General features: G+C 40.3%; 1 protein-coding gene across 1 annotated transcript in view; it reads left to right on the top strand.

Moving 5' to 3' along the window:
* The window catches only part of shtn1 (shootin 1), a 62,671-nt gene that overhangs the window by 8,408 nt on the left and 27,683 nt on the right, over positions 1-26,580 (top strand). Inside the window, 7 exon segments of the mRNA XM_036592594.1 lie at positions 7,441-7,535; positions 14,598-14,760; positions 16,689-16,786; positions 18,630-18,711; positions 20,307-20,401; positions 20,514-20,660; positions 24,900-25,053. Coding sequence (XP_036448487.1) covers positions 7,441-7,535; positions 14,598-14,760; positions 16,689-16,786; positions 18,630-18,711; positions 20,307-20,401; positions 20,514-20,660; positions 24,900-25,053 — 834 coding nt within the window.

Raw genomic sequence — 26,580 nt, 5'->3', positions numbered from 1 at the left:
CGGCACACTTTGGGCCTGTTAATACCAATCAGTCATCGCTGGAGTGCCACAGCATGTTTGAGTACTGTTGCTGACCATGTGCATCCCTTCATGGCCACAGTTTACCATCTTCTAATGGCTACTTCCAGCATGGTAATGCACCATGTCACAAAGCAAAAGTGGTCTCAAACTGGTCTCATGAACATGACAATGAGTTCAGTGTCCTTCAGAGGCCTTCTCGGTCACTGGATCTGAATCCAGTAGCATGAATTGCATGACGTAATGACTTTAACATAATCTCAAAGGAATATTTTCACCATTTTGTGGAACTGAGGCTGTTTTGAGAGCAAAGTGAGGCCCTACCCAGTAGTTGTGTATAGTATAGTATAGTGAAGTGCTCGGTGAGCAGAGATATTTATTTTAATTTTAAAAAACCTGTGTTAAGAGCTGTGTCCTAATTCAGGGGCTGCGTCCTTTCGGAGGCTGCATTTGAAGGCTGATTGCATCACAGCGGCGTGACTAGGCCGTCCCATTTCAAAGGCTTCTTCATATGCAGCCGAGAAATGTGTAGAGCAGACCGTCTCATTTCAGTTCAGCCTTCACGGATCTACGCAGCCTTCGAAGGATGCGGTCTACTAGGTGGCAGCCCCTGAATTGGGACACTGAATGTTTGAGAGATTTTTAAAACAAACTCTACAGCAAAAGTTTGTGCATCAATGAAGCTGATTTCCGTTGGGGGGTTGAATCCCAAAACGCAGTCTTGCTTTGCCTTCCCGAAACAAATGCGTCTCTCTCTCTCTCTCTCTCTCTCTCTCTCTCTCTCTTTCTCTCTCTCTCTCTCTCTCTCTCTCTCTCTCTCTCTCTGTCTTTCTCTCTCTCTCTCTCTCTCTCTCTCTCTCTCTCTCTCTCTCTCTCTGTCCTTTGTTTAAACCCCCACACTTCACCTCTATGCGATGTGTGAAAATGCCGCGCTCCTGCTCTCCATGCAGAATGGGGGGAATTGGAACATGAGGATTGAATTGCGGAAAATTTCAAAAAGCACAACAGCTATCTGGCAACTGACAGGATGAGAGAGAGAGAGAGAGAGAGAGCATTCTCATTTTAATGCCTGAAATGGGTTATTATGGGCTGTGGTCAGAGCGAGGCGTGTTGGTTGCAGCTGAATCCACTGGCCTTTGCTCGTGTTTCCCCGCTCGGTGCATTGTGTACGTTTTCCACTTAAATAATAGCAGAGCCGACGCTTTTCAGAGCCATTACGCGATTTCATATCTCAGAAAATGACTTCTATTCAGAGAGAGAGAGAGAGAGAGAGAGAGGGAAAAACCTGAAAAAAGAAAGAAAGAAAGAAAAGAAAAAGAGAAAAAAGACGGGAAGAACCTTATAGAAAGAAAGAAAGAGAAGAAAAGAACGGCATAGAGAAAAAGAAAGAAAGAAAGAAAAAAAATTAAAAAGAGGGGAACGAGACAGCTCTCAAGATAGAGAGAGAGGGAGAGAGGAAGAGAAAGACAGAGAGAGGAAGGAAGGGAAGGAAAGAATCTAAAAGAAAGAAGGGACAGAAAGGAAGACAGGAAAGAAAGAAAGAAATAGAGGGAGAGAGGAAGAGAAAGACAGAGAGGAAGGGAAGGAAAGAATCTAAAAGAAGAAAGGACAGAGAGGAAGACAGGGAAGAAAGAAAAAAATAGAGGGAGAGAGGAAGAGAAAGACAGAGAGAGAGGAAGGAAGGAAAGGAAAGAATCTAAAAGAAAGAAAGGACAGAGAGAGGAAGACAGGAAAGAAAGAAAGAAAGAAAGAAAGAAAAGGGAAGAACCTGATAGAAAGAAGGAGAGAATAAAGAAGAAAGAAAGAAAGAGGGGAGGGAGAGATCTGAAGATTGAAGAGTGAGAGGGAGAGAGAGAGGAAGAGAGAGACAAAGAAAGGAAGGAAGAGAAGGAAAGAATGTAAAAGAAAGAAAGGACAGAGAGAAGATGATTGGGAAGAACCTGAAAGAAAGAAAGAAACTAACAAAGAAACAAAGAAACAAAGAAAGAACCTGATAGAAAGAGAGAAGAAGAAAAAGAAAGAAAGACAGAGGGGAGAGAGAGATGGAGAGGAACAGAGGGCAGAGATAGAGAGATGTAAAGAGAGACAGAGATAGATAAAAAGAGAGAGATCGTTGGAGAGAGAGACAGAGACGGAGAGACAGTGTGAGAGAGAGAGAGACAGATAAAGAAAAAGAAAGACGGAGAAAGATAGAGACAGATGGAGAGATAGTAAGAGAGCGGGACAGAGAGACGAAAAAAGAGAGAGAGATAGACGAAGAGAGAGACAGTGAGAGAGACGAAGAGAGAGACAGTGAGAGAGAGAGAGAGGGAGAGAGAGAGAGAGAGAGGGAGAGAGAGAGAGATGATGCTGTGTGTGGTAGTAGTGGCTGTAGTTCTGTTTGTAGTGATGAGCTCAGAGAGGCCTAAACTGCTCTGCTCTCATCACTCTGCTGCTCCAGCTCAGGACGGAGGGAGAGGGGGAGAAACGAGGGATCTGGAGATGTGGTGATGATGAGGAGGACAAAACTCACAATTAAAACTGTCAGCTCCAACACACCCCCCCACACACCCCGATATCAACCGTCACCCACCCGCACGCTCAGCACTGTTTAAACCCCCCACCCGCCACAATTAACCTGTCAGAGAGAGAGAGAGAGAGAGAGAGAGAGAGAGAGAGAGAGAGAGAGAGAGAGAGAGAGAGAGGGGCAGAGAGAGGCGGAGAGAGACACAGAGAGAGACTCAGAAGGGGAAACAGAGAGAGAGAGGATGAGAGAAAGAGAGAGAGAAAAGTGTATGTGTCTGCGCGTGTTTGTGTTTATCTGTTTGTGGGGACCCAGATGTTGATGAAAACATAAACATTTTAATGTAACTCTCTTCTCCAAAACTGCACCTTTTAGTAGAAATAGTAAAGTTAAAAGAATAAAAAGTAAAAATAATAACAATCTTTACTCATTTAGCACTTTTGATTTCGGGTACAACATCAGTAAGGAAAACATATGGAAAATGACATTTTTATATTAAAATCAGACAAAATCCTACACCTGCACATTAATGTATATCATAGAATATAGAGATTAAATAAAGACACCGAAGAGATCCCTAAAGAACCTTCCAGTGGATGATTCTTTAAAGTACCTTGTTTGTTAAATGGATGTGTGAGTGTTTAACATAACGTAAAGGTTCTGTACGGGTTATTTTAAGGTTTTTCCTCCAGGGCTAGAACTTTATTTTTCTAGGGGTGACAAGGGTAGAAAGATTAGCTTTAAAGGTTAAGATAAGAGTCGAGTTAGCATTCAGTCTATACAGTCATACAGAAGGACGTCCCGCCAAGAAGGAATACGTGTATGTGTGCGTGTTTTTATCTCTTTGTGGGACCCAGATGTCCCCACACTGATGGAAACATTAATGAAAACGACACAAATTCGATGCAGTCTTTTCAGAAAATGCATAATAAGAGTTATGATAATAATAATGATAATAATAATGCTAACAGTAATAATAAAGATGGACATAAAAAGAGTAGTTTTGTATTTCTCCTCAATTTAGTGTTTTGAATACTAATATTTAGTTAAAAAATATTGAGTAAAAAATTGCAGATATTAATATTTAGTGTTGTCTGTAGTGAATTTTTCCCCACAATTCAGAAAATAATAATAAATAATAGATAATGATAATAATGGAGAAAAAAGTGGCATTATCCCATCTCCACTGTTTATTTTTTCTGAATAATAATACTATATAATTAAAAATATTTAGCAAATTGTATGTAGTTATGTAGTTAATAGCATTCAGTTTTGTGATATATTCTTCTCACCATGAAAACAGGAATATATGCAATAAAATTATGTAATAAACAATACATTATGCATATATAAAAAAGATATATAACAAAAATATATCTAATAATAATAGTAATAATAATGCAATAATAATAATCTCTGATTTTCTAGCATGGTTCATTTAGTTTACACAATCTCAAAACACTTCTTTAGCGTTCCAGCCAGAGCATTACATTTATTATATTCAAAAACAAACAGAAGGAAAGAGGTGCATGTTAAAGTCAATTAGACTATAATAAATAAATAAATAATAAATAAGAGACCAAAGATGAGCCTTTAAGGTGAAGGGGGGGGTTCATTTAGACCAGCAGCATTTGGTCAGTACAGTCATAGAGAAGTCAGTAATACAAGCCTGGCTGTGTGTGTGTGTGTGGTGTGTGTGTGTGGTGTGTGTGTGTGTGTGTGTGTGTGGTGTGTGTGTGTGTGTGTGTGTGGTGTGTGTGTGCGTGTGCTTTTGGAAGGGTCTTCACACTGGCAGCTGAATGGAGTGTAATGTGTGACCGCTGCTCATCAGTTTTTAATTAGGCGTGGTTGCTGAGGGAGCTGTCCGCGCCACTAATTCCTGTTTTCACCCTCTCCAGCCACAATGTGCAATTAGTTAAGTGGCAGTGATCTGGTGTGGAGCCAGTGCTGCGGTGATTACTGACACAAATCACGGCCCGGCCGCGCACGGCCATTACCGCACGCTCAACTTCTTCAATCAAAACTTCTTCATCATCAGTCCGACGGGAGTTTTTTAACGTTAGCGTCAGAGCCGCTGCCGCAACGAGTGCACAACAGAGTGAGCTTTTATCACGCCATCAGCTGTATGAACCGGCCTGGGTTATTTGAATTGAACAGCTGGGGAGGAAAAAAGGCTCCAGGAGTCTGAAGAGGAAACTAAAGCATATAGTTTTCTCACTTCAGCTCAGGCTGTGAGAATCAATGTGGCTGAACTGATCTCGACGGCCTGAGCTGCAGCTCGTCCAGCTGTGGTGAAGGACCGAGAAGGAATGGGACAAAGTACTAACTTCATGATTATATTGTGACTTGGTGCTGGGGTACTCTATTAAAGGGGAATTGCACCAAGTTTTTAAAATTTCTACATAGTTCAGAGTCATTCAGAGTGGTTTGGTGTGAAATGGTTCAGATGTCTTTACAGTGGTGGTAATAGGAACCAGGGGTCGTCCATGACTACAACACAAATATAGCCATTTTATTTACTGTCCAAAACCGCCAGTGAACCTACAGGTGTCTTCTGAGCTTTCATAAGAATGGTAATGGTAAAATAGTGATAAATCTGCTAAGTAAGTTTTCTTTGGGGACTATTTTGCTTCACAACACCCTGCACTTATCCCTCCACCATGAATAGATTAGAGAATGTATATTTTAGCCCAAAAGCATATCTCTATGCTTTAAAACTATTGTAAAACAATGTCTCAAATATCAGGTGGCATTATTATGCAGTAACTTTCTATGAGGGAACTTTTAGAGGCATTGAAACTCATCTGACGTCTGGTTCCTACCAGTCACAGCCCGGTAAGTGTAAATGTTTACTTTAAAGATTTAATCATGCAGCATTTAAGAAAAATTGGTGGAATTCCCCTTTATATTCGAACAGGGCTGGGAACACCACAGTTTTGCTGACGTTAGGGATTAAATAAGTTCTTTTTATGATCAATGAATATAATGGAACGTGAGGATGTTGCAAAGGACACACTGTTAACTCTTCAAATTCCACATTAAACTAGAGAAGCTGAGCTTTCTGACCAAATCTGTGTCATCAGTATTGCCTGTGCATTAAATCAGTGTACAGTAGTATGCAAAAGTTTGGGAACCCCTAGTTGAATTCCCTGCTTCTGTTGGTTTTCTAACTATAAATAATACACTTCTGCACATTTCCGTGCACAATTATTGCTTGTTTGCTGAGTTTAAGATATTGGGGGGACAAAAAAAACAAAATTTGGTTTATGCAGAAGTTATGGCACATTTTACATTTTATGTTTTCAAATATATTAAACTCAGCAAATATATAGATATTGTGCACTACAATTAGCAGAAAAATGCCACAAGTGTTCTCTGTAGAGGACGTGTTAACTTCCACCTAGTTTAGGCCCACACTGCATGATTTGTTGCCTGATTTTAACCCCACTTTGCTCCTTGCGACAAAGTTTCACAATCTGAAGCGATTTTCCAGGTCGGGAGCTCGATCGGAAGTGACTGACGGCGTGGCTGATCTGGTGTGAGAGGAAAAACGAGTGAATCTTTAGTCCACCGATCGAGCTCTGAAGTGATCAGAGTGTTTGATATTTACGACTCTCACTGTATCAGTGCTTCTCACCACATATTCATCCCCAGCACTTTCGCTGCACTATAAAAGCACAAACAGGTCCAGTAAGCGTAGCTCTGTTTGTGTCGGGTGATCTGAGGAGATCTGGGAGTTTGAGTTCTTATCCGTAGCCGAAACTCGTTATGTGTGTTATTCTCTCTCTTTGCCTTGTCGTCTAGTCTGAGCGTCCTCACAACAACAAGACAAGAAATTCTGCCAGACTGACGTTAAGTTTGTGATGCTCTCCATTTTAGAAATCTATTAAGTCATGCAGTGAACGGCCAGCCTTAGAAAATCAACAGAATGGAGTTTTCAGACCTCTGCATACGACTGACTTCTCTCTGTTTCCCATTTGTTGGCAGCCAATCAGAGGATTAAATGCACCCTCTTAAGGCTTTTGAGAAACAAGATTTTTTCTAGGATTGGTGCTGGAAAACTACAAATGCTTTTCGAGGGCTGCTTGAAGTGAGAAGCTGGTGACACCAGAAATATCAGGAGTGTGATGTGGCCCTATACAGCTAGACAGCAACACACACCACCAGCATGAACGCTTACTTCATAAACACACTGATGCTGGCCCCAATGCTCCACGGTCCATACAAGGAACGCTTTTTAATGTCTTGGTGCATTAATACAGAAATTATTTGATATGTGTGCTCACAAGTGTGTGTATTTGTTATTTTCAGTGGCTTCAGATGCAGCTCAGCCAGTCAGCTTTCAGATCTGGAAGTTTCTGTTTTATAATTTTAATGGGCCTTGAATTGAGGCTTGTTGGTTACTGAATAATCATCTAATGACTAATGACAGTTTGTATCCCTAGAATACACAAAAACCATTCATCAAAACACACACAGAAACACTCAGCTGGAACAGTGATTGGTCAGGATGGTAGTAAACACAGTAAAAACACTGTGATTTGCACATTGCAGTTAACTGTGGTATCAGTATTGCACACTTCAGTAACAGTTAATGGATTATGCAGCGTTTGACTGAACATAGACTCCGTGGTGCTGTTTATGCATTTGTTTGTTTATTTGTTTGCTTGTTTAAGCAACACTAAGTCATTATTCCTAATTCAAAATTAATGAATTAATGACAGAGACTCACAGTTCTGAGTTAATGTACAATCATGGTGACTCCATGGTGTGGCTTTTCTCTCATTGTGGCGCTGACAACTTGGAATAGAAGAAGAATAGAAGAAAAAAATATTTAGAAAGTATATATTTGATGTTTTGTGTGTGTGTGTGCGTGTGTGTGTGCGTGTGTGTGTGTGTGTGTGTGTGTGTGCGTGCAGTGTCTCACAGGGTGCTGCAGGAGGTCAACAGTATGCAGGAGAATCTGGAGGTTGAGAAGACATGCAGGGAGACGGTTGAGGCCCTGGCAACAAAGGTTTATCACATTCTATTCTATTCTATTCTGCTTAATTATATTCTGTTGTGATTCATTCTATTCTGTTCTTATTTCTATCCTTTCTGTTGTGCTTAATTCTGTTCTGTTCTATTGTATTCTATTCTATTCTGGTTTATGTTGTTTGATTCTATTCTATTCTGCCTTATTCTATTCAATTCTATTCTATTCTACACTATACTGCATTATTCTATTCTGTTCTGCTTGATTCTGTTCTATTCTATTCTGTTCTATTTTGTTCTATTCCATTCTCTTCTATTCCATTATACTTGGTTCCGTTCTATTCCATCTTACTTTGCTCTTTTCTGCTTTGTTTTACCCCATTCTGCCCTGCGTTTTCTATTCTATTCTATTCTATTCTATTCTACACTGCATTATTCTGTTCTGATCTGTTCCGTTCTACTGAATTTTGTTGTATTCTGCTTTTGTATTCTATTTTTCTATTCTATTCTGCTTAGTTCTATTTTGTGCTAATTCTATTCTGTTGTGTTTAATTCTATTCTGTTCTTACTTCTGTCCTTTTTGTTGTGCTTAATTCTGTTCCGTTCTATTGTATTCTATTATTATGTTTATTCTGCTTGATTCTGTTCTATTCTATCCTCTTCTGCACTGTTCTGTTCTATTCTGTTTTATTTTGTTTGATTTCTGCATTATTCTATTCAATTCTATTCTATTGTAGTCTATTCTACACTACACCTCATTATTCTATTCTGTTCTATTCTATTGTATTCTATTCTATTCTGCATTATTCTATTCTGTTCTTTTCTCTTCTAATCAATTATACTTGGTTCTGTTCTGTTCCATCTTATTTTGCCCTTTTCTGCTTTGTTTTACTCCATTCTGCCCTGCTTTTTTCCGTTCTATTCTGTTCTGTTTTATTCTGTTGTATTCTATTCTTTTCTGTCCTTATCTGTCTATTTAGTTATGTGCTGTTCCGTTAGGAAACTTTCAGGCAGTATCGATAAGGCCCTGTTGATCTGTCCTGTTTGTGAGGATATTATTCTAGGTATTTTATTGACCTATTCAAAAACGTCTTTTTTCTCTCTTTCAAATATTTTCTTTCTTAGCTACTGTTGAAAGGTTGGTCAAAATCTTTACACAATTCTTGTAGCACACGACTAAATTTACCTAAAAATACCTAGATTTAGAGGTTTTTTTGTTCATTTCAGTTGATATTTGAAATTGATTTTTATTTTGTTTGCATGTGAAAGATCACACCGTGTAGATGGTGCATTTGTTATTTGTATATTCTGATTTTATGTAGTAAACACTCTCTTACTGCACAGATAAATAGTTTTAAACAATGTTCTTGGCCTATAGACTTGGTCCTAAGGCTTTTGTGCAGCTCTACACAACGAAAATAACACAGAAAAAAGAAATTATCTACTTCTGATATAGTAGCAGATAATGTGTCATCAGTCCCAGAACGTCTGTTCATCACAAGGGTTCTCAAACATTAAGGTCCCAAATACAGAGCAAAATGCAGTGTATGTGCACTAACGGATGCAAAAGCCTAAGTTAAGTCTGAGTAAATGTTTTTTAGAAAGAGCCAGGTGTGAGGGGCAGCTCGGGGACAGAGAGCAAGTGCTTTTTTTTGATGGATGAATCAGCTTTCTGTCGCTGTATTGCCTGATAGCCCCATGCAGTGAGACAGCAATGAGAGAACAGCGGCATGAAGGGCAGGAGCGAAGGATGAAAAGATTGAAAGAGAGAGGAAAGAGGGTAGGAAGGTGACATGCCGCTGTGTTTTTCACACGCAGGGAAAGGCCTGGTTTACAGAAGCAGAGAGCTTTGACCGTCTGAACCAGTGTAGCTATCCAGGCCCACTAGATAATTCTCAGGGTTTATTTATTTATTTATTTGTTTATTTACTTTTGTGTTGTGTTTTCTCAAAACCTTTTAAACTGCTCCACACTGCAGTTCTTCACTAAGGTAGTGCTTTCACACCAGTTTCATAGTAGCTACTGTAGATACATTCAGGATACATACAGTCCATACACTGGAGATTTGGAACAAACAGTTGCCTATAAGTGATACCTTTGTTGTATTCATTTTATTTGTTTTCTTTTTTGTTTTGTCAACAAGTGTGTAGCAAAATGTTTTCTTGCCATCATTAGAAAACTTGAATTCATTATTTATTTATACATAATTTGTTTTTTTCTATAAATGCTAGCCACCCCTCAAATTTCACGATAAATGAGCCAATGGAAATTTTGAAAAACGCACCTTTCAGGTTTTCAAGTTACATTATATATAAAAAAAAACATAAGAGATTGTTTCAGAGACGATTTCAGCGGCGGTTTTAAAATAGATTATATTTCTGTTTCCACAGATTTTGTAGTTTCGTTTCTACCTTAGACGTGTCTTAGACTATTCTGGTCTAAGGGCAGCTTTCCCAGCTTGTTTCACAAACTGCTTTTGGGGTTTTTAGCAGCTGCCTATCAGCCTGGAAATAGCCCTACAGCTGAGCAGCGTAACGCTCTGGCATTATGTGCTTTAGAAAAGCTTGATTTGACCAATCACATGCTTCCTGTCTCCCATTAAAGAAGATGCTGGCGTGTCCTGTTATTGCTGGTGGCCACTGTGCTTGAAAACCCCCCTCTTTCTCTGTCTCTTTCTCTCCTCCTGTCTGTCCGGCCCTTTGTTCAGATCTCTCTTTGGCCCATCTCTGGCGTACACCGCCCCATACTCAGCCTGATGAATTGTGGTTTCGCAGCGGGAGGCTGCGACAACCTCTGTGAATGCTGGTTGTTTCCAACACCCAACTGGCTGATTTTATCCCCAGCCGTCCCCATAAAGCCTGTAAACTGTTTTGGCTTTAACCACTCTATCAGTTCTTTCATCCTATGGAGAGGAAAATTGCAACGTGTCACACTCTAGCTGGGGTCCTTTCTGGGTTTTAAGTCTGTTCACTGTATGTGCAAAAGCTTGTACATATAGACAACGCTTTAAAGGTGTGGTGAAAGTGGTGTTCCTCAGGGCTCAGCTGTAGGCCCTCTGCATTTGGGTTTTAAGTCCATTCACTACATAAACAGAAAGAGGTGGTGAATATAGACAACACCTTTTAATGTGTGGTGAAAGTGTTGTTCTTCAGGGCTCAGCTTTAGGCACTCTACACTTGGGGTTTCAGTCCATCCACTGTATAAATAGCAAAAACTAATGCATATATACATCTCTTTTCATGTATGGTGAAAATGGTGTTCCTCAGAGCTCAGCTGTAGGCCCTCTGCATTTGGGTTTTAAATCCAATTCACTATATAAACAGAAAGAACTTGTGCATATAGATAACTCTTTTAATGTATGGTGAAAGTGGCGTTCTTCAGGGCTCAGCTTTAGGCCCTCTACTTTTTCTCCTTTTCTCATTGGTTTATACAGCAGGGCAGTTTAATTGACTGTAATCTCAGTGTCATCCTTGTCGCAAACCTTGGCTTCAATGCTTAATCAAAACATCTCCAAAGAAGCTCTGATCTGTTTTCCCAGAGCCTTGCAAGCAACACTAGTTCAGATGTGTTTTTGGGGATATTTCTGCTGCACAATCACTTTTTTTGTTATTGTTTTGTTTAGAAAATGATAAAAATGGAAATAGGTTCATATTCCGGACTTGTTGAATGTGGTTTTAAAGAAAAAAGACCCACGTTACATGCGGCGCAGAATATGATTTTATTTCTTTCTTCTATTTTTTCAAAACGTGAAGGTTATGCTGCGAAAATTATAGCATTGGCTCATTCCCAATTTACATTTAAATCGGCCCAAACTATTTTGGTAGGTGTGATTGGCGGAGAGCGGAGGGAATCAGCTCTAATAACCGCCATGTTGCGGCCGTTTGATGCTTTGTTCCTGATGCCTGTAATTTTGTCTGCCAACGAGGCCTCTGGGCTGGCGGGCACAAAAAAAAATGGAAGAAGAAGGAAAAAATGGTAATCAATTTCTTAAACTCTGGAACATTCTGAATTAGAAAAAGAAAAAGGCAGTAATGGAGGAAAGAGCGGGCGGCGTCGGTCAAATCAAAGTGCAATCCAAACACATGACATTTTGTTTTGATGTTGGATTGGAGGAGATGGGAGGGGGGGCGACCTCTGTGACTGATTTCTGCAACTGTGTAATTTCACATTCACGCTTTCTCATCAATGCTGCATGATTATCACTTATGTGTTGTTGATTGTGTTTTTTTTAGAGTGAAGGACATCATCAGGAAGTGGCTTCATGTGGTTGTCTGGTCTTGGCAAAGGGACGGCATTAATAAGCGTTTTGACCAGTGTGTCGTGTAGGATTAATTTGCATAATTTACATATCATCATCCCCATTGGCTGGCTCCATCCCCACTTATTTCCCTCTCTAATTGCTGTTTGCGTGTGACCTATCTGTAAAGACTTTAATTTAACCGTAAAGACGAGGTGATATTTCTCGAACGCGGATCTATTGGAGTATAAGAGGGGCCGTATCGGGGGGGAATTTGGCCGGCTGTATCTGATAGCCCACGCTAATGATGTTTACGCGGTTGTATCTGATAAAGTACTGTAATTATTTTTATTTCCCCGCTTTTCCCCACGTCTCCTACGCGGCTGTATTATTTTACCCTTGATTATTGCTCTTTTCAGCAGAGTGTTTCATGCTGGGCGTGAGTGTACGTGTGTGTTCCTGTTTGATTGAGTGAAATGGGATGTGCGCAGGTTGGTATTTGAGCAGGCAGGGTTGCTGTGTTGATTTGATTTTTGATTTCAGCTCGCTGGAAAATCAGCTGCTTCAGACTTATATCATCTTTGAATTTATTTATTTATTCTTTTTTTTTTCCTTCTCTGTCTCTAATCGTCACACCTGAAAACATGACGGGAATGCCGCTGCGCAGCACTGACATTTCCAGGGATTGTGCATCTACATGTAGAGACATGTGCAATAGGTTTGGGACTTTTTTGGGATGTTTTTGTTGATGTTCTAAGTGAAAGTGAGTACACATCCTCTGTAGAGATCTCATTTTAATGCACAAGTACTCTTTATTTACTGAACTTAACATACTGGAGAAAAATAAACATAAACTAGCACATATATTGTATGTTGTGTCTTGTACTGACTTTTTTATTTTTTCCAATATGTTAAAGTTTAATGTAAGTTCTCTATAGAGAAGGTGTTAACTTATTTTCACTTAACAAAATATGTACATTGAGGTGGGATGTTCAAATTGTTGCACATGACGGTACATTCCCAGTTAAAAGTTTGGACCCACCTGATTGATTGGATGTTTTTAATAAGCTCAACACTTTTAAGATTAAGACTAAAATAATCTATTTCAGCCTTAATCTACTCTTGCCCTTTAAAAATGTGATTTCTCAATGCTGTCATTGTATTCACACTTCTGAGGCCTGTTATTGTTACTCTGATAAAGTTCTGAAAATGTGTGTCACAGTGCGTCCAACAATACAGGCAGCATGGAGCTTCTCTTATACAGTGATAGGAAACACAGCAGCTCACAGAAAGCTCCAATTCCACATGCTAATCTATTTTACTGACCAACGTGGACATGCACGCTCACCAACAACTCTGGTAGTAGATTCTCATCAGTTAAAGGAAACGAAGCCAAAGACATGAGCGAGATGTTAGGTTTGATAGGGTTAAAACCATACATTTTGCTTAAATGTTTAGTGGGCAATTCGGATGTTGATTAACCTCTTGAATGGCCAGTACATACAGCCAGTTTACATTGAAGTCCCTGTAGTTACTGAATAATAAATGTACATGGGTTTTTTTCCCCAACCATCCCCATAAAGCCTGTAAACTGTTTTGGCTTTAACCACTCTATCAGTTTTTTCATCCTATGGAGAGGAAAATTCTGATGTATCAGACTCTGACTGGGGTCTTTTTGGGATTTAAGTCCATTCACTATATAAACAACAAGAGCTGGTACTTACAGACAACTCTTGTAATGTGTGGTGAAAGTGGCGTTCCTCAAGGCTCAGCTTTAGGCCCTCTACTTTTGGGGTTTTAGTCCATCCACTTCGGATGTCGAGTACATTTTTACGGGTTCTTGGGGTAATTTCCTCTTTTATGGGTGCTCCTCTATAATTTTATTGCTGTCCAGATTATTCTGGGTAATTATTTTGGGTTCCATGACTGAAATGCTCAGCAGGTTGTTAACATATTAACAGGGTAAGTATGTCCACAGTACTGTGTAATTATTTTGAGTAAAAACTACCAGTTAGGTATATGACATAGAAATATTGTACATAAATAAAATACAAAGTCTCACATGGAATCTGGGCTGTAAAAGAATGAGAGCAGAAATGATTCTGAGTATAGTTTAAGTGGGTTCTTAGCATTTACTTCAGAAAACTGTCTTTGTACTTTGTGCCAATCTTTTTACACCATACAGCTTGTTACTTTGGAATTGTTTCTGATTTACACTCCTGCTTACATTGTCATGTGACATTGTAGAGAAGTACAGTGAAGTACTTTACAACGTGTTTTACTATATCCTTTATCAACTTAATAGCTAGAACCTGTTGGGCATTTCAGTGTAATTTAGTTAAACTGCCCTGAAACTTTTCATCACTCTTACCCAAAATGATTGTCGAGTACTTAGAAATTTGTACCCCGCACAAACCTGGTTAATGCCTCAGGGAACTGTAAAATAAAACAAGTTATGACAAAGCTAATGAGGAAAAGTACTGCAGTAAAACAGGCAAATAATAAAATGCAACAAATAAAAGTGACGAAAAGAAAATCAGAAAAAATGGCAAAATAGAATAAAAATACAACAAAGTAAAAAAATGTGTTTTTAGCAGTTTCAGTATCATTAAAGAGCCCATAATAGGGGAAAGCAAATTTGCCTTGTTTTTATAAATAAAAGTGTGTAATGTGCTGTTCAATCTATACAGTCCATATATTTAGATTAAGCTGTAAAAACAGCCAGCTTTGACTCTTTAATGATGACATTCATTCACTACATTTGACTGGTACTGTATCTTTGCGTGTGTGTGTGTGTGTGTGTGTGTGTGTGTGTGTGTGTGTGTATATATGTGTGTGTGTGTGTGTGTGTGTGTGTGTGTGTAGCTGAACAGACAGAACCGTTCTCTGAAGAGGAAGAGTATGATGTACCTGGCCCACCTGGGTGCTGATGTCATCGCTAAGATCAATCTGGATGATGAAGATGATGATCAGCAGGAGGAGGAGTCTGGAACCTGTAGCTCCACCCGCTGTCACACCATCGTCTCAGGCATGTCTCCACCCCCCTTCCCACAATGCAGCGCTTTCTGAAATGCCGTGTAGCTCTTTAACTGCTCTTTAACTGTCGATACTGTTTGAATGTAATTATATAGTGAGATAATTAGTGACACAGTAAGTTGTGAACATTTGAACGTCCCTGTTTAGAATGTGAAAATAAGTTTCCTTCTGCAGGAAACAAACCTAAGTATTATTCTACAAATTTTACTGCACAATTTCTGTTTTTTACTGAGATTAACATGTTGTGAAAAAATAAAACATAAAATATAAAATGAACAATGAGGCCACATTTTGCATTTTATTTTCCTTTGTCAATTTCAGCAAACAGACAGTAAATTGTGCTTTAGTTTGTTGTGTTAATTTAGTTTCATTTAGAAAATGCCTTTCGTTTGACCAGGGGTGCTCAAACTTTTGCATATGACTGAACATTCTGTATCAGCTGGTCTGTGTCTGTGCTTTTTTCCTTTTCAGTGACAAAAATGTGGCAAAAATGTAAAAGACTTTTTTTTCCTTTTCTTAAAAGACTTATCAAATTTAGATTAAATATGCTGTAATCAATTAGGGGTGGGAATCTCTAGGCACCTCACGATTCAATTCGATTACGATTCAGAGGGCTGCGATGCGATTATAAAACGATTATCGTTTTTTTCTATACATGATTTCTATTTTCTTATTGTCTGAGGACTTGGTAGTTTTAAAACAAAGTATTTGTAATGATCCATAATGCATTTACGTCCAATATCTTTTATTAATAAAACGAATGGAAGTGATGTGGCAAGTGAACTGGAAGGCTCTCGTTCACTGCTCTTGTTTGGAGACGCTGCTGCCACTCATCTGCGATAAAATGCGCTGTTACAGTGAAATAAGATCCAGTGGCAATGGATGTCCACGCAGCACATCATATATTCTTTAGTGATTTTATAACTTCGGTTTTGGTCTCGTGATAGAGGGGGGGGGGCGCGAAAGACTGCAGGTCACATAGCAACGAGGTTTCGCTGAGCGAAACGAACGAAAAAGGAAAAGAGAAAGACAGACGAACATTTGGAGATGAATGGACTTATTCGCATTTATAAGCAGCGCAGTTGGTTTCCTGGTACGTTAAATCTGCAACGAGAGATGTCAAACACGAAGTTGCGAAGATGAAGTCGCTTCTCTTTCTAATTTTCCCGTTCCACCTTAAATGGTGCATCGGCATCTCAGTCAGAATTTAAGGTGGAACGGGAAAGTTCAGCAAGAAGCTGGAGAATAAGAAGCAACTTCAGCCTCGTAAAACAGCCGAAAGCTGAGAGACATTTTACAAGAAACTATTCAACTTTTGAGGAAAAGTTTTCTGGCGGAGATGGAAGAAAAGCGGCTGTAGCTGAGCTAAATCTTAAAGCAGAGCAGAGTAAGTCTGTGTTTTCGTTTATATTGTTTAGCCTATACTAGGACATTAACACATACTGAGACATACTGGGCATTAAATGTTGCGGCTCCCAAGGTGGTTTGATTTTTGTTGAAAGGACAAAATGTCTCTTCTTATCATTTGTGTTGTGACTCCTGATCTAACCTGGCTTTAATGCAGAGGGAGCCGGTCGGATTTCTCACTCATCCAGTAGTGTCTTTGTTATGTGCCGTCACAGACTGACCGGGCGCTGCACTTACCCACTTCCAAGTTCCGCCCTTTGCGTTCCGTCAACATTACGTTATAAATTAAATATTTAGAAAATCGATTTTTGACATTTGTGAATCGATTCAGAATCGTCCACATCTGCATCGCGATGCATCTAAGAATCGATTTTTTCCCGCACCCCTATAATCAATATAAAGTTACAGTACACTATCATGGGACTTCTGTGTTAGCCTGTTGTGATTTTATATTGTTATGATAGAGTTCATTGGTTTCCTTTTGACTATTGTTTGTTTCTTTGTGTGGAACAGAGCTGAGGGGTAAATTAGAGTCGGCTCAGGAGGAGAAAAAACGCTTGGCCATTGATCTGGAGGCGGCGAAAGATCAGCTCCGCAAAACCAGAGAGGAAGTAAGACAGACTTTAATTACAGCTAAGAGTCCCACACTGACACAAACACACGCAGAGATTAGAGCTGCTACATTCTTAATGAAATCATAATCATGATTGTTTTTGCTTAGAATTGAATTCACGATTCTCATGAGGTTGGGGTGGATTGATGTAAGGCATGTTCTCTGACTCGACTCACACCCCAGAGCCTCGGGACTCACTTCAGACTCGCATCTCAGAGACTTGAGGCTCAACTCAGACTCCCACCCCAGAGTCTCTGGACTCGACTAAGACCTGCACCCTAAAGACTCGAGACTCGACTCAGACTTGCACCTCAGAGACTCAAGGCTCGACTCAGAATTGCTTCTCAGAGGCTTGAGACTCGACTCAGACTCATGACTCGACTCAGACTTGCACCCCAGAGACTCGGGGCTTGACTCAGACTCGTACCCAAGAAACTCGGGACTCGACTCAGACTCGTACCCCAGACAGTCGAGACTTAACTAAACCCAAAAATTCTATACTTGACTCAGACTTGCACCTCAGAGACTTAAGACTCGAATCGGACTCGAATCAGATACACACATAACTGATTTGGACTCGCACTTCAGGGACTTGAGACTCGAATCTCAGAGACTCGAGGCTCGACTCAGACTCGCACTCCAGAGACTTGGAACTCGATCAGACTCGCACCTCAGAGACTTGAGACTCGACTCAGACTCGCACCTCAGAGACTTGAGACTCGACTCAGAGTCTGTGGACTCAACCAGGACCCGCTGCCTAAAGTCTCAAGACTCAACTCAAACTTGCACCCCAGAATCTGGGGACTCGGCTAAGACCCACTCCCTGAAGACTCAAGACTCGACTCAGACTTGCATCCCAGAGACTCGGGACTCGATACAGACTCGCATCTCAGAGACTTGAAACTTCACTTGGACTCGCCCCCCTAGACTCTCTGGACTCGACTAAGACCTGCTCCCTAAAGACTCGAGACTCGACTCAGACTCGCACCCCAGAGACTCAAGACTCAACTTGGTCTTGCACCCCGTACACTCGAGGCTGGACTCGGACTTACACCCCAGAGACTTGAGGCTCAACTCAAACTCGCCCCTCCCAGAGACTTGAAATTCACAACTCGATTCAGACACACACGTAACTAACTCTCAGGGGACCTGAGACTCTAATCTCAGAACTCAAGACTCGACTCAGACTCGCACCACAAAGACTTGAGTTTCAACTCAGATTCGTATAACAGAGACTTGAGACTCAACTTAGACTCACACTTCAGAGACTCGGGCTCAACTCAGACTCGCACCCCAGATTTGACCCTCAGATTTGCATCTCAGAGGCTCATGATTTGCAGCTTGATTGAGACACACATGTAACTGACTCAGACTTCCACCTCCTAGACTTGAGACTCAAGACTCGACTCTGTCTCGCACCACAGAGACACAATTCGGCCATGAAATGACTTGCAACGTTTCTAGCACTTATGGAAGACGTCCACCTACGGTGCCGTCGTGCCCCCCGTGGTCGCCATTCTACCATCACACTCACAGTAAAACATTAAATACTGCTGCACATCTTTAGAAATTCACTTTATTACTCAATCCAATTTTCGTGGCTTTCAGTCCGTCATTATTTATCTCTAACTGCTCTGATGTTGCTCTATTCAGACTGGTTTAAGTATTTGAATGTCATCAAAAAAATCACTTAAATGTTGAAATGGGTGGATAGAATAGAAGAAGAAAATATCTTCATGTCATGAACTCGTTATTGCTTTTCAATGTCTCAGATTCTTTCTTTCGCTTGTTCTTTCTTTCTCTTTGTGCTCTCTCTCTCTCCCCCTCTCTCTCTTTCCCAGCTCCTGAGAGAAAAACATGATAATACTGTTTTGATTGCTGAAACGCTTCAACAAAAGAAGCTCTTGGGAAAATATAACAGAGGTTAGTTCCAATCCTGTTACCCACGGTAACCCCCCCCCCAACACACACACACACAGGCGCACACGGTGGCACCTCTGATCCCTGAGACAATGCGCACACTCGTATCATAATTACACCAGCGATTTGGTGCGGTGTTTTTTGTAAGCCGAGTCCTTGAGTGCTGTAATATTTTTTCAGCAGTTAAAGCCTTAGGCCTCTCATAATCGTCCTTATCATACATAATGCAGAAACCACAGTTTAACACTAATCTCACTCGCCCCTCTCTTACTCTCTCCCTCTCCTCTCAACGCTGCGGTACCTTCAGCACATGTTCTGTTATACACTGAATGTCCAGCCCTTCTAAAGAGGGGATTCGGCTATATTTAAAGGGTCCATATCCTACAATTTGTCTTGTATTTTGTTCACTTATAACATTTGTGTTGGCTTTATGTACCAACGTCTTTATTTTATACAAAAAGCAGTCCAGGCTGAAACACTCCTTATAACTTCACTGTGAATGGGCGGAGCTAAAAGGCTCCTGTTTTCATACAAACATTTAAAACAAGATGCTTTTTTAGCTTAGTTTCCGTGTATAGACCGCATGGACTGGAGAGTGAATGGTACAACAACTGGCCACTTAATAAAGTCCACCTCTTTGTTTCCACACTCACTGTCCATTTTATCAGCTCCACTGACCATATAGGACCACTTTGTAGTTCTACAGTTACAGACTGTAGTCCATCTGATTCTCTGTTCACCCTATTCCTCAGTGGTGAGGACCCCCACACACCAGGTACTGTTTGGGTGGTGGGTCATTCTCAGCACTGCAGTGACACTGATGTGGTGGTGCTATGTTAGTGTGTGTTACGCTGGTGTGAGTGGATCAGACACAGCAGTGCTGCTGGAGATTTTAAACACTGTGTCCACTCACTGTCCACTCTGTTACACACTCCTACCTTGTTGGTCCACCTTGTAGATGTAAAGTCAGAGACAGTAGCTCAGTTGGTCATCCTCTAGTCCTTCATCAGCGTCACAGACACTGTTGGCTGGATGTTTTTGGTTCTCAGTCCAGCAGCGACACTGAGGTGTTTAAAAACTCCAGCAGCACTGCTGTATCTGATCCACTCAGACCAGCGCAACACACACTAACACACCACCACCACATCAGTGTTACTGCAGTGCTGAGAATGACCCACCACCCAAATAATACCTGCACTGTGGATATTTGTGATATAGGCACTCATTGGTTGGAACATGCAGCCGCTGTTGCTCTCACTGGATGTTAGTTAGCTATCAGAAAAGCCATCAATGGAATTTCGCCTTTAAAACGTGTATTTGATCTACAGTGTGTGAGTAGACACTGATTTTTTTTAATGTTTCACATATCGCACTGCACTAAATCCATTTAAAGAACACTAAATATGTTCACTTTTTAGTGAAACGCACAGTCAGTCCTTAAGTATCACTAGTATCCGCGATATGCACAGAAAATTTGTCTATCATGGTCAAATTTATCACGATAACAATGAAATATCGTCAGCTCTACATCAAACTGTGTTAGCGGCGTTAAAGCATATAACGTATACCTGTCTGTATGTATGTGTGTGTGTGTGTAGTGTCTAAGTATGCAGTAGAGGAGTACGAGGCCCTGCAAGCTGACCTGGAGCTGGAGAAAGATCTGCGAGCAGAGGCTGAGAAGTTTGCACAAGAGGTAGACAAACACAGACGCTCTCCTCTCTCTGTCCTGTTTAATGATCTGATTAAAGATTCTCTTTTCAGCTGCTGGGTTTCATGTTTTTTTCTCTCATGGTGTTTGCATATAGATGCTGGTGGAGCAGAAGAAGATGAAGAGACAGAGTAAGGTTCTGCTGCAGACCATGTCTCCTTCAGAAGCTCTGCAGAACGCTCTCAAAGAAATCACATCCCTCACACACAAGCTGGAGACGCAGAGACTCGAGCACCAACAGCAGGTACACACACACCAGGGCTGTAGTCGGTGCAAATGGGGGGCAACTCATTTAAAAGCCAGGATCTCCAGCTTTCTGTGTGCCCCAGAAAAGTTCTCCAGTGTTAGAAAATATAGTAGACCCCTTTCACACTTTTTTTTTCAGGCATTTAACGCAGTGGAAGACGTCATAGTATTGAAGATTTACGTTACCAAAAAAACATTACAGCAGCAGCGGCGTTCGCGACTGTTAATGTGGGTCCTCTTTCATATCTCGGTTGTAGAGGACTTGCTTATTTTAACACTCTGCTTAAAGTATTTACCTCATTTTTCCACAGAAGATGATGTTTGTTTGGCAGTTTTCCTATTCAGAGACAAACGAGCTTCACAAGGGCTGCAAAAGTAGGACACTAACACAGCACTGAATACGTCAGCGGTACAGACTTAAAGAAGACAAGAAGATACAAAGCTGACTGAGAATGGGATGGAGAATATATGATATGTAGAATATATGACATTGTCTTTAAGTACAACTCCATTTCCAAAAAAGTTGGGATCCTATGCAGAATATAAATAAAAATAGGATGCAATGATATGCAAATCATGTAAACCATATTTTTAAAGGAAAATACTACAAAGACAACATATCAAATGATGAAACTGAGAAATTTTATTGTTTTTTGAAAAATATATGCCCGTTTTGAATTTGATGCCAACAACACGTTCCAAAAAAGTTGGTTGTTTACCACTGTGTTTCATCACCTCTTCTTTTAACAACACTCTGTAAGTGTTTCGGAACTGAGGAGACTGTAGGTTTGAAAGTGAAATGTTTTCCTATTCTTGTTTGATACAGGATTTCAGCTGCTCAACAGTTCGGGGTGTCCTTTGTTGTGATTTTCAATTAATAATGCACCAAATGTTTTCAGTGGTGACAGGTCTGGACTGCAGGCAGGCCAGCTTAGTGCACGGACTCTTTTAATACGTAGAGGTGCTGTTGTAATACATGCAGAATGTGGTTTTACATTGTCTTGCTGAAATAATCAAGGCCTTTCCTGAAAAAGATGTCGTCTGGATGGCAGTATATGTTGCCAAAACATGTATATATAATTCAGCATTAATGGTGCCTTCATAGATGTACAAGTCACCCATGCCATGCAAACTAATGCCCCCCTATACCATACCATAAATACTGACTTTTGAACTGTGCACTGATAACAAGCGGAGTGGTCTTTAGCCCAGAGGACACAGTGTCCATGATTTCCATAAAGAATTTCCAATGTTGATTCATCGGACCACAGGACACTTTTCCGCTTCCCCTCAGTCCACTTTAAATGAGCTCGGGCCCAGAGAAGGTGGCAGCATTTCTGGATCCTGTTTCATACAGTTTTCTCTTTGTATTTCATAGTTTTAACTTAAATTTGTGGATGCAGCGACAAGCTGCTTTTCCACTACAGAATCATGGCTGTTTTTAATGCAGTGCTTCCTGAGGGCCCAAAGATCACAGCCAGCAAATACTGGTTTTTGCCCTTGCCGTCTTACCCACCCAGAGAGAGCTCTCTCAGACTCCTGGCCACAGATGGCTGTAACAACCCCAAGGATTGAGCTCTCGATCTCCTGATGACAGAGCCAACGCTTAGATGGTTGCGGCACTCGGGAGCCCCTCGTCTTTACTTCTGAAAGACTCAGCCTCCATAGAATGCTTTTTTATACCCAATCATGTTACTGACCTGTTGTCAATCAACCACTAGGTGTTTTTTTAGTTGTTGTTTGATGCCATGTTGTCGGCATCAAATTCGAAATGGGCATTTTTTCAAAAAACAATAATATTTCTGTTTTAACATTTGATATTTTGTCTTTGTAGTATTTTCAATGAAATATAGGCTTTAAATGATTTGCACATTGTCACATTATGTTTTTATTTGCATTTTGCACAACTTTTTCCTTAGTTGTAATGTCCTGTTTTGATGCTTCACGTTGACGAGCACCTTTGCTCCATGACTGCTGAAACTAGCTATTATCATCTCTCTCCCTGCTGGCATTGAATAGCGGCACTCTGCTACATGACGCCATGCAGTGTGCGGTGGCCAGTATGTTTGTCTATAATGTTAATCCAGTATCTAATCTTTCTACAGTTTATAAATGTGTGTATCGGCTTCATCATGGGCAGATATGTATGTGTAAAAGATCGGATATCCACATCGGCCCAGAATTCACACATCAGAGCCTCCCAAAGGCTTTTTCACAGTAAAAATGTCAGTGATATTACTGATCAAACACTAAAGGAATTGAACACTGTCATGACAGTTAGCTTACAAAAGTACCATGACTACAACCTGACCATTTACAAGACTAGACACTGTACAGAACAACAGGAGGAAATAAAAAGTTAAATCACAGAATATGACTAAAAAACAGTAACTGACTACATTAACTTTGCTCCCAACCGGAACAACACTGACCATATCCTAGCAAACATTAAGTAGCTAATGTTAGCTGGCCTCGTTGTGTAACTTGTCATGAGATCATTAATTTACCTTCATAGTCAACTAAATATTTTAGCTTGTAGTAAAGCTTGCTCCTGTCTGAAAATGAGAACTGCTCCAGCAAATGAACAGCGTCGTTCTTGGAAAAACAGTAGGTAAATACCTTAAAAAGGATGTAAAAATAAGTCCTCTACATCAGAGACATTACAAAGGAGAAGACTGTCTGCATTCTCATTTGTAAACGGCACTGCTGCTGTAATGTTTTCTCAACTACTTCCACTGTGTCGACTACTGAAGTACGACAGGTCTTTTCATGTTGTGCTTTTATAATACAGGATGAACCCAAAGGCGCTGAGTGCTTTCAGCCTTAAATAAGACCTCCTTCTATCAGGACCAATTTTAGGCAGCCAGCATCACCATGGGAACGTTCACACGGGTGCATGCCACCACTGATCACACACCGCAGTTGTTTTCTACAATAAGGCAACATTAACACCAATAATAATAGGCACATAGTGGGAACATCCCTGAGCTGTGCTAGTTCCTAACGTAGGCTACTAAATAGCAAACAAGTTGACAGTGATGAAGCCAAAGTTCAACACTGTGCAGAAAATGATGGGAAAATTGCAGTCTTTCAGATTAATCTTTGAGGTGTGCTGTAGTTAGCGGTGGGCAATTCATGGGATTTGATTACATCATGAGGAACACTACAGCCCACGCAGGTGGATGAAGGCCAAACAGAATAGACCAGAATGTCAACAAAAACAATGAAGAGACACACAGACACTTTAGTTACAGTCTCTAGAAAACACTACAAGAAGATTAGCTTGATTGCTGGACAGGATTCATATAACCTGCACACGGCTCAGGAGCAGAAAAGTCCAGTTTTACTAAATAAAAATGGCTACCAGAGCTCTTAAATAATAAACACATACATGCCACCTTAAATTGTGCAGCAGTTACATTCAGGTGCCTCATGCGTATAAAGGTCATTTTTGTGAAGCAGGCAGATAAAAGAAGCCAGCATCAGCTTTGTTACATACACACACAGCTAAAAGGTATTTTGCAGCAGAAATATTCACACAGAAGCTCCAGAGTCCTTATCATTTCCTGGGAACTATTCATTTTGTAAACTAAACCATGAATTCGACCCCTTCCTGATAATTTTCTGTGAAACTTCAGCTTAAAAGGGTCTGTGTTAAAGAGGTTACACTCTTAGCTGTAAAGATAGCAGCATACAGTACACCAATAAGACATTAAAAAGGCATTGCCAGTGTATAAAAACCAAAAACAGCCATTAAACGAGTGACAACCAACACTTAAGGGGAATTTCACCATTTTTTTCAAAATTTCTGCGTAATTCAATCATTGAGATGTAATCATTCAGAGAGGTTTGGTGTGAAATGGTTCAACCTCTTTATAATTTCTTTACAGTGGTGGTGATAGGAACCAGAATGACACAAATATAGCCATTTTATTTACTATCCAAAACCACCAGTGACCTACATGTGTCTTCTGTGTCTACATGTGAAGTTTTTATATGGAATGTTGATGATGGTAAAATAGTGGTAAGTCTTATAACAGTAAGTTTGCATTTGGGGACTGTTTTGCCTCGCAACATCCTCCAGGTATCCCTCCACCATGAATGTATAAAAAAATGCATTTAAGGCCAAAACCTGCTCAAAACTATCAGAAAAGTGTGTCTCAAGACATCAAGCAAGCGTATGAACTCCTCTAATAACACAATAATGATTCTATAAATACACACCTGTGTCACATAGCTGAAGCGTTTGGAGGATGAACTGCATGGCTCTGATTGGAGGAAACAGCTGTCAGTATTAGAGAAGAAGGCAGAGCTTCTGGAGGAGGAGAGGAGAGAGATGCTGGAGAAATGTAGCAGAGCGGAGACTGAGGCAAAGGACCTGCGCTTTACAGGTACACACACACCTTGTGAGGAGGGTCATGGGGTCATACGTGAAGTCATATGCAAAAGTTTGAACAAACTGGTCAAATTTTGTTTTGTTTTAAATGAATTAGCATTTCTACATGGAACACGCTTGAATATGACTTTTGTCTCCAAATTCTAGTGAACAATTTCTATTTATTTGATCTGTTTAAAGCTGCACGATGTAAGATTTGTTTGTTAACATTGAAAGAAGAATCATTACTGAGTGAGGAGAATAAAAACAGGCTATAATACGGTGAGCATGCGCTGCTGCAGGTCGCCCTGTAAAGCCTGAAATAATCAGTTTTTCACACCACGTCGTACGTCTTTCATATTAATGGCACGCACATAGACTCAAAAAGAAGTTCCTGCTCGAAGTTTAGGTCTCAAATGATCTCAAAATCAACATTATACTGATGAAGATGTGATGACAATAGTAGTTAATTCACTCACATCCTCAGAAGAGTTCTCTTTGAATATCTTTTACTCATCAGATTCATCCATTTGGGGAAGGGGTCCAAAGCACGACCCACTTTCCACAGTGTTCTTCCACACATTGTGTACAATTACACGTTTTGACCAGAGAGGGCTCCAAATTTCCTCAAAACTTAAACATGTTAGAAAAAAATTAAATAAAAAATGTGCCATAACTTTTGCACAGGCCACATTTTAAGTTTTATTTTTACCTAATATGGTAAATTTAGCAAATAAACAGTAATTGTGCATTAGAATGTGCAGAAGTGTGTTCTCTCTGTAGAGGATGTGTTCACTTACCTTCACGTAGAAAATCAACAAAACTGTCATTTAACCAGCGGGTGACCAAACTTGTACATATTATGCTCCTGCTTATATGAAAGTAGCTGTATGTAATAGTACGTCCCCCATTCATTCATTTCATTTCCAGTCAAAATGTCCATTAATTACAGGTTCATTTTTAAACTTTAGGTAAAAAACAGGAAACTACAGAGACCTGCTGGTGACGTCCCATATAAACAAAAATAATGGCAACAAGATCCTAATGCGTGGCTACGACTTAGTAAGGCGTGGGAACAAGATCATGCCTTACTAAGTCGTGGCCATGCATTAGGATCTCGTTCCCATGCCTTACTAAATCGTTGCAACACATTAGGATCTTGTTCCCACGCCTAAGTTGTGGCCACGACTTATTTATCTTGTTCCCACGCCTTACCAATTCGTGGCCACGCATTATTTTTATTTATATAGGATATCACTAGCGAGGCTCCATAGGAAACATACAGTACTGTGCAAAGGTCTTGAACACCTACACCATTTATCCTAGCAAAAAGATTATTAAAAACTGAGATAAGCTGTTTTGAAGAACAAAGTTTGGTTGCAGATTTCTCTCAATGTCAAGCTTGTAAAAACAGAAGAACCCTTTTTGGTGCTGTATAGACCCCTTTACAACACATTCTCCATCCATCTATAGAACCATTTCACCATGCAAAGAACCCTTTAGGCATGCAAATTGTTCTGTGAGTGTTTATGGTTCTATATAG

This window comes from Colossoma macropomum, unplaced genomic scaffold, assembly GCF_904425465.1.
Source record: "Colossoma macropomum unplaced genomic scaffold, Colossoma_macropomum, whole genome shotgun sequence".
In the NCBI taxonomy this organism is placed as follows: Eukaryota; Metazoa; Chordata; class Actinopteri; order Characiformes; family Serrasalmidae; genus Colossoma; species Colossoma macropomum.
This window is presented reverse-complemented; position numbering and strand designations above follow the sequence as displayed.